This window comes from Taudactylus pleione, unplaced genomic scaffold (assembly GCF_031769625.1).
Source record: "Taudactylus pleione unplaced genomic scaffold, aTauple2 ptg000652l, whole genome shotgun sequence".
NCBI classification, from domain to species: domain Eukaryota; kingdom Metazoa; phylum Chordata; class Amphibia; order Anura; family Myobatrachidae; genus Taudactylus; species Taudactylus pleione.
Genome location: NW_028285054.1, coordinates 3,280,566 through 3,288,428, shown reverse-complemented (window position 1 = coordinate 3,288,428; position 7,863 = coordinate 3,280,566). Strand labels below are relative to the sequence as shown.

The window sequence follows — 7,863 nt, the reverse complement described above, 5'->3', positions numbered from 1 at the left end:
CCATACCCACTCTGTCAATCATCAGATAAAGGCCAGGATACTGTCAGGGCAGAGATTATTTCCACTTCAGATTTTGTACCTGGAAGTGACGTGCACTGAGTGCGGAAGTGTAGTTTCCTGCCCACACAGTCCACCCAAAAAAGAAAGTTAACCGCTCGCCATCTGTGGTTATATTCCCCCTCTATGGCCACTTGGATGGTAGGGAATGACGGACACTGGCTGATGACGTCATGGTCAATCTATGGTAGGGGATCTAGCTGCTTCCATACTGTCAGGCCCCACCATGTAATGTGATTTATTTACAATGACATCAGAGGACATGTATTGCTGGAACTATGAAATATTTTCCATGAAATATACAACTTTTAACAAACATTATCCTTATAAAGTCCAGAAAAGAAGAGCACATAATTTCACTCCACACACTATTGCTGACAACAACTGAGCCTAGTAGGGATGATGTTGGACAGTAACTGATAACGTCAGGGTACAAATACTAAAGGGGATCTATCCACTACGAGAGAGAGCGAGAGAGACCCACTCTATGCCCACTTGGATGGCAGGGAATAACGCTGGACACTGACTGATGACGTCAGGGTCCTCTCCTTGAAGAGCCATGTTGTTGTGGATCGCAAAGTACGTACTTCGTACGCTTTTACGCGATTTGGTCTTTAATATCATGGCCCCTAATCAGAGACAGCTCACGTGACAACAACAGTCCTCAGGCTTATACTGGATCTGGCGCACGCGCCCTTACAACTTCATGGTGCAAGGCAGTGTGGGTCTCGAACGAGGTGACGTAGATGAACACGCTCACCCATTCCAGCCAGCCGCTGGAGGTACCGGAACTATTTTCGTGCTCTGCGCATGCGCCTTGCGGGCTGATCTGATGCGCGCGTGCGCGTTGTTGTGCCTGCCTCGGGTAGTAGTAGTACTGCGTAGAGACGGGCAGCAAGTTTGAATTTGAGAGGCTGATGGAGGGTGGTCTCCTGGGGGAGAGCTAGGGTGGGGGGGAGCTGTCAGTGTGTTGTGCAGCCCTGGTACCTCTGTGCCATCCCTATCAGGTATGTACTAGGCTGGTGGTGCCCCCATGGCTGCCTACCACTGCTGTGTCCCCTTCTGTAACAGTGACTCCAGGTACAATGTGGACAAGAAGATCTCCTTCCACAGGATCCCTGCTTTCCATGTGGAGCCGCAGAGACATCGGGACTGGCTGAACAGAATCCGGCGAGAGCCAGGCCCCAGCTTTAAGGTAATATATGCCAGGGGCCCCTTCTGGCCATTGCTCACCGTTGGTCTGATTCTGAGATGTAAGCAGCCCTATCTACAAAATTGCGAGCGTACTGTAGCGAATATGCGCATCCCCGGGCAATTCTGATTGGTACGCATCTGCGTCTATCCGTTCATGAAATGGGAGTTACTGAGTGTGCGCATTTTAAGAACATCGTCTTGTGGATGAGTAGCCAGAGCTGCGTTCTATTCGGAGTTGGGCATATGCCAAGGGGACTCCTGTTTCAGATCTATCTCACTCACCCAGTACAGGGTAGGTGCGAGTGCCAATACCAGTGATGACTGCCGACAGGAAAACGTGGGGCGGTACGTTTACAGGAAGACGTGCGTATAGCCCCCATTAGCAACATATCCACCTTCCGTCTGCGGCCGCTTAGGGAGCTGCGAGCGAAACGGAATCGCACTCAGAATTTCCAGATTTGTTTGCACAGTTCACCTCCAGCCACTTTATTAGTCTAGGTAACAACTTTACTAATTGCTTTTAATAGTCAGGCATGAAAATCTCCACTGCCGAGAAGAGTAACTTATCTCCAGAAAGAGGCAGCAGTTAAATCATGGCAGCGATATTCTGCAAATTATTACTAAAGGGGAATGGGATGCACAGCCCCATTGCAGTACTATGCAGCCAGGATGATCAGCTGGGCATACCAGGCACCAGAGGTTGTCCAGTGGCTGGATGTAAAGCAGGGTACACACTAGACCAGTGATTCCCAACCTCGGTCCTCAAGGCACACTAACTGTCCTGGTTTTGGTGATATCCATGCTAAAGCACAGATGGTTTAATCAAAATAACTGAGGTACTAATTAAGTTGCTTGTGCTCAAGTATGGCTATCCTTAAAACCTGGACTGTTAGTGTGCCTTGAGGACCGTGGTTGGGAACCCCTGCACTAGACGATATTTCGGCCAATCCAACGGATTGGCTGATGTGTATGCTCTGTCGGCCCATGCGTCCTCCCGTTTGGTCGTCAGTCGCATCGTCAGGTCGGCCCTACATGCAGCTCAATCTGCGACTGACGACCCCATACTGCAGTATGCGGCTGTTGCTGGCATGTCGGGCACCGGAAAGTGTACTGTGTACCGGCTACCTTGTATGTCGGCCCGTCACATCACTGAGTACACACATCGTTAAGTGCCCGCACAGCTTAAGTCTCAGGTGATTCGTTCAGCTCCTGTCTTCATTTGCAAGATATCTTATGTAAAGTTCCCTCAATAAATATTGTGATGCATTAGGGCGTTGTCACCCTCTTGTAAATATTCTGGTGGAAAACTAAAACATATTAAGGGGTCTGCTGATCTATCTGCTTGTGAATTTGAGGTTTTAGATTAACTATATACATTCAAAAAGTTATCTTCTCGTTACACTAACCACACAGGTTTTAAAGTCGTTTTTCACTCGTATATTTGGTTATACCGTAATTTGTGACAATTTTAAATATACAATTTTGAATAAATATTATCCTTATAAAGTCCAGAAAAGAAGAGCAGATAATTACAACTGCAGCCAATATGCAGAATAAAAGGGTACATTTTGTGTTGGTCAGTAGTGAAAAATAAGGGCAGTTCCAGTGACAACCCCTGGAAATTATACCAGGAACACATTTACTGACCCCACTACACTGCGGTGTAACCAAAAAAGGCAGTATTACACCTGCTATAGTAAAAAAAAAGAAACGCCTAGGGTTCGATCCAATTAGGTACAAATTGCACCCGCGAGTAAGGGTGGCTGTATGCCGCACTTACGGTACCTCAGGGCCCGCACATTTTTGTTTGCAGCCCCAGAGGGCTGCGTACAAAAATGTGCAAGTCTGGGATAAGACCGGGCAGCGAGGAGGAGGGGGGGGGGGGGGTAGGTAATGTATTTCCGCGCTCTGTGCCATGGCAATGGAAATTCGCACCTAATTGGAGCTCCTGGTTTCATGCACACAGTATGACTCCTGATAATGTAAACAGTAATTGTAAGCTTGCAAGCAGGGCCCTCTTACCCTTTTGTAATTATCCAGTCTTGCTTTAGAGCTATTTTGTTCCCAATAGTAAAGCGCAACAGAATATGCTACCGCTATATAAGTAACTATTAATAATAATAATAATAATTGCTTAACATGCACAGTTATGCCCAAAAAGTAAATACCTAGCCCACCTAGTTGTCGGTCACATACAGCCCCTTTCTTTCCAAAGTTAGTTCCACCTATAGAAAAAAAATGCATTTTTTTATAGGCAGGGGGATTGTATCAACAAATGATTTTTTTATATATATTTTAATATTGCTTTGTTGCTTGACACAGTCTATGACTTCTTGAAGTTGTGACTTGAGGCTCACTAACAATGATGGGCACACTGGCCAGCCCTCATACTACTGCCTGTGTTACGTGTGTTATGCTGTGCTGTAAATGTCCTGCAATGTAGTGTTGTTACATTATGTATAATTACTTGCTTACAGAACCGGTGTATCTTGGTGCAGTAATGCATCGGCTGACCAGTGATCGTTGCTGCCAGCTTCCCATAACATCTGTAGATCAGTGTAATCTCGAGATGTTTCAGTGTGATTTGTCAGGGGGAACTTAATAACAGCAGTCTAGCAGGTAATTAGGGAGAGTAAAATTTAAAACAGTTGGGGATTCTATGAGGAACAGGTTGGAATAGGACTAAGCTTGAATACCAAATGGAAGTACACTAGGTAGTAACCAACACCCCCCCCCCCCCCCCATTTTTTTATGAACTCCCTTGGAAGGAGACAGGAATAGCTTATCCATCTTTTCTCCACCCCTTTTATAGTCATTTGGAGTCACTGCTTGTGCCATGGCTTTGGATCTAACCAGGTCCAATGAAAATAGCGATGAATTTGGTTATGTGCTTTTCTTCTGGTGTAATAGGAATTAATCATGCCTTGATTTTTTTTGTTTTTTAAACCTCACTTTCTTTACACAGTTTGTAGACCTATATACAGTTACAAAATAACTGGCCTCTCGTTTCAGGTGTCCAGTTGTACCAGGGTCTGTTCTAAACATTTTTTGCCATCTGATTTTGTGCGGACATTAACGGGAAAAAGGAATCTTAAGCCCTATAGTGTGCCATGTATCTTCCAGTGGTCAACGGATGAGCTGATGGAGGAGCAAATGTCCATTCCAAAGAGGAACATGAGGTAAAGGAATCTATTTTCACATGCACTTTATTTTACAAAGTTATTTTTCAAACTGTAGTAGTGTTGAAGACACACCGAATGCATTCCCCCTTTGTCCTTGTCTAATGGATAATTGTCTGCAAACCTATCTGTGGCACAGCTTTTTTAGCTTCCATAACGGACATATTAAGCCAATAGGGCAGATGTATCAAACCCTGGAGAGAGAGAAATTGGACACAGATAAAGTACTAACCAATCAGCTTCTACCTAACTGTACATGCTGTGTTTTGAAAAATGACAGGAGCTGATTAGTTTGTACTTTATCTCTCTCCAAGCTTTGATAAATCTCCCCCCTGTGTGTCTTGTTGTCATTCCATCTCTTCCATTCATACTGTTTGGTGGCTTGAACCAGTATTTACAGGAAGCCAGCTTTGGATTAAGGATGTTGCTTGTTCCTAGTGAATTGATTGGTTGTAGTTTTAATGATTATTGGCTCAAACCTCACAGTAGTTGAATCCTCAGTCTGTAGGTTATTGGCATACTTTAAGTTGGAGTGAGAATCTAAATTTTTTTCTTTTATTTTTCCATGTTAACAGCATCGGGAAAAATACTCTTCAGCCAATTTTGCCTTCACAAGCTCAAGTACAAAACAGTAAGCCATCCCAGCCAGCTGAAATGATGAGAGCATCTATACTGGACCACTGTTACGACTTACCACCGATGACCGACACGGAAATGCTACATGCAGCCCGCGAAGAGATTGCGAGACTGCAACAACGCAATGCTGCTCTGGAAAAAAATCTCTTCTTTCTGGAGCGGTTTTCAGCTGACTTGAGCCTTATTAATTTTTATACTGGATTCAAAGACTACTCCACTTTAAAAGTTGTATTCTCTACATTGACTGAAAGCGAAGGCAGTTTGGTGAAATGGAAACAGTGCCAGCAAGAAAGAATTCTAAGTGTCGAAAAGGAGTCTGTGTCCGAATTGGAGGCCATGCCACAGATTGACCAGTTCTTTTTATTTCTCTGCAAAGTTCGCCAAGGATTCCACGATCAAGACTTGGCAGTCAGGTTTAACGTGTCTCAAATTAGGGTTGCCAGGATTGTCATCACGTGGGCTCGTTATTTATATCTTGTCCTCGGTGAAATACCACTTTGGCGTAGTCGTGAAACCGGCTGCCAAGATGTGCCAGAATGCTTTAAGGCTTCATATCCTCGCGCTCGGGTGACTCTGCACTGCGCCGAAATAAAAGTTCAGACAAATAACGAGGCTAGCGTAACATCTCAAATATATTATAACCATGTTACGTACAAAGGATTGCTCGGCATAGCTCCCCATGGAGCAGTTATATTCATAAGCCCACTGTATTCTGGTTGCGCATCAAAGAGAGACATCATAAAATCTTCTGGAATTTTGGAATTGCTGGAACCTGGTGACTGGGTCATCACCGAAAAAGACTTCCTAATCCAGGACTTGGTGGAAGCAGTTGGTGCATTTGTGGTCATTCCTCCTATTATAACTGCTGCCTTGCCTAGGGATTGTTGTGAGGCAACAGTGATGGTAAGTCAGTCTTCACCAGAGCAAAATACCATGTTCATCTTGGCCTCATCTGCCGAAGAGGGCCAGGAAACGTTGGTTGTGACCACCTCAACCGGAGTAGAGGATGCAGTTGTGGAATTGGAGCATTCCACCGGAGAAGGAGATTTGGTTGAAGAGGTTGTGACTGAAGAAAAACTAGTGGAAGAAGTGGTGACCACTTCTGAAAGTATAGAAGGTATTTCTAAAAGCCATGAACACGACGAAATGGAAGTAAAACAAGTAACCAAGGGTGACGGGATTATGAAAGACACCCATTATAGTCGAGAAGAAGTTGTCAGGTGTACGCCAAGATCAGAGAAGACTATTGAGGAATCTTCCGGGTTAAGCAAAGACATAAATTCACTCGCTCGTCTAAGAATTTGCATAAATCAAGACATCGAGAGGGTTCGGCAGTATCACCTTTTTGATAATGTTTTGCCACTGTCTTTAGGTGGCATAACTAATCAGCTATGGGCAGTGTGCGCTATGCTGACCAACATCAATGGGTCACTGAGCTAAATATATATTTTTTTTTTTGCCATGTTGTACTATGATACTCATTTGACTTTCTGTATAATTTTTTATTTAATTTTGTCTTTATTATTTGTCTGAAGATGGAAACTGCACCCAAGTCATCCACACACATTGGAAAGAGGATTCCCAAATCAACTACTGCTTAATAATTCTATTATTGCTGTAATATGTAGCGGTGAGACGTTATGCAGCCTCTCCGTGCAGGTTACTTTTGTAGAAGGCTTTGTTTTCTGGTGAAGTGTGCTTTATTTTGTACTATGCAATGGATTACAACTATTGTATGAAATACACATTTTCATGCTGAACCTGAATGTAAATAAGCAGTGGTGTATCTGTAGGCATGCTAACATTATTACATATGTTTTATATTTTTTATTTTTTGTTTTCCTTTTTGGTTTCTACTGCTAGGGTCTGGTCGCGCATGTGCAGCCTTTATGCAAATGCCGCTACAAGATCCTTCCCTGGTGTACATCCGTGCCTCCGAGTGTGCGAGGTCTGAGACGGCCACTGTCAGCGTGTGTACACGCAGTAATACCGATCGGCGCGTCCTTAGACACCACCGTCCGTCGCACAATCAAAACTTGCACAAGCCAGGCCGGTGCAGGTTCTTTGTCTGAGTATGGCCTCCTATGCCTGCAGCTGTGCATCTGTGATGCAGCCGCTTTCACAGACAGCAACCGGATTGGAAGGTCAACAATGTCTAGATTGACAGTCAGTAGGTCGACACCAGATAGTTGACATGGACTTGGGTCAAAAGGAAGACACGTGGTTTTCATTATTTTTAGTGTGAGGGTTATGGTTAGGCTGCGGAAGAGGACGGTTAGGCACTAGGGAGAGCGTTATGGTGAGAATTAGGATTAAAATGACAAAAAAAAAGTGTGGTCGACAATTTGTGTGTTGACCATGTCCACCTTAATTCCTGTTGACCTATTGACTGACTTTGTAGACACCGTTGATCCTTTATACCACACCCTTCACGGACACGCCTGTGACACTCCCAAAACACACCCACTGAAACGACCAATTATGCGTGCACTTTTAGCCACCGCCCATCACTAATCCACAACATTTCTGACACAATCCGTCCTGATCGCAGCAGCGTCTTTATTGCGTACACCCTGTAACGCATGCAGTGTGCAAGTTTGTAAAAATTTTCACACCATTGCAAAACATCGCTCAACTATGACATCATCAGCATTGAGTGCGGCTCAGAATCAGGCGCCAAGTCAACAAGACCAAATCTCTGGTTTGTAAAATTTGGTTCAACCAGCATCTTAGACACTCTATAAACCCTCTGGGGTCGATTCCTTTAGGTGTGGATCACGTTCCGGAACACAATCCC

General features: G+C 44.4%; 1 protein-coding gene across 2 annotated transcripts; it reads left to right on the top strand.

Moving 5' to 3' along the window:
* Positions 1 to 766: 766 nt before the first annotated feature.
* LOC148478838 (uncharacterized) lies at positions 767 to 6,894 on the top strand. Of its 2 annotated transcripts, none has more exons than XM_088455337.1 (3): positions 767 to 839; positions 4,264 to 4,430; positions 5,006 to 6,894. In XM_088455337.1, the coding sequence occupies exons 1-3, from the start codon at positions 804 to 806 to the stop codon at positions 6,504 to 6,506; spliced, it is 1,704 nt and encodes a 567-aa protein (XP_088311463.1). In that variant the 5' UTR covers positions 767 to 803; the 3' UTR covers positions 6,507 to 6,894. The 2 variants fall into 2 exon arrangements, with proteins under 2 accessions (XP_088311463.1, XP_088311462.1); XM_088455336.1 differs by lacking the exon at positions 767 to 839 and adding an exon at positions 849 to 1,252.
* The last annotated feature ends 969 nt before the right edge of the window (positions 6,895 to 7,863 follow it).

Excerpts from the sequence above, each read along its gene's own strand:
- LOC148478838 (XM_088455336.1), top strand. The coding sequence starts at position 1,091 with ATGGCTGCCTACCACTGCTGTGTCCCCTTCTGTAACAGTGACTCCAGG. Across the intron at positions 1,253-4,263 it reads AGCCAGGCCCCAGCTTTAAG|GTGTCCAGTTGTACCAGGGT; the intron begins GTAATATATGCC and ends CTCTCGTTTCAG. Across the intron at positions 4,431-5,005 it reads ATTCCAAAGAGGAACATGAG|CATCGGGAAAAATACTCTTC; the intron begins GTAAAGGAATCT and ends CCATGTTAACAG.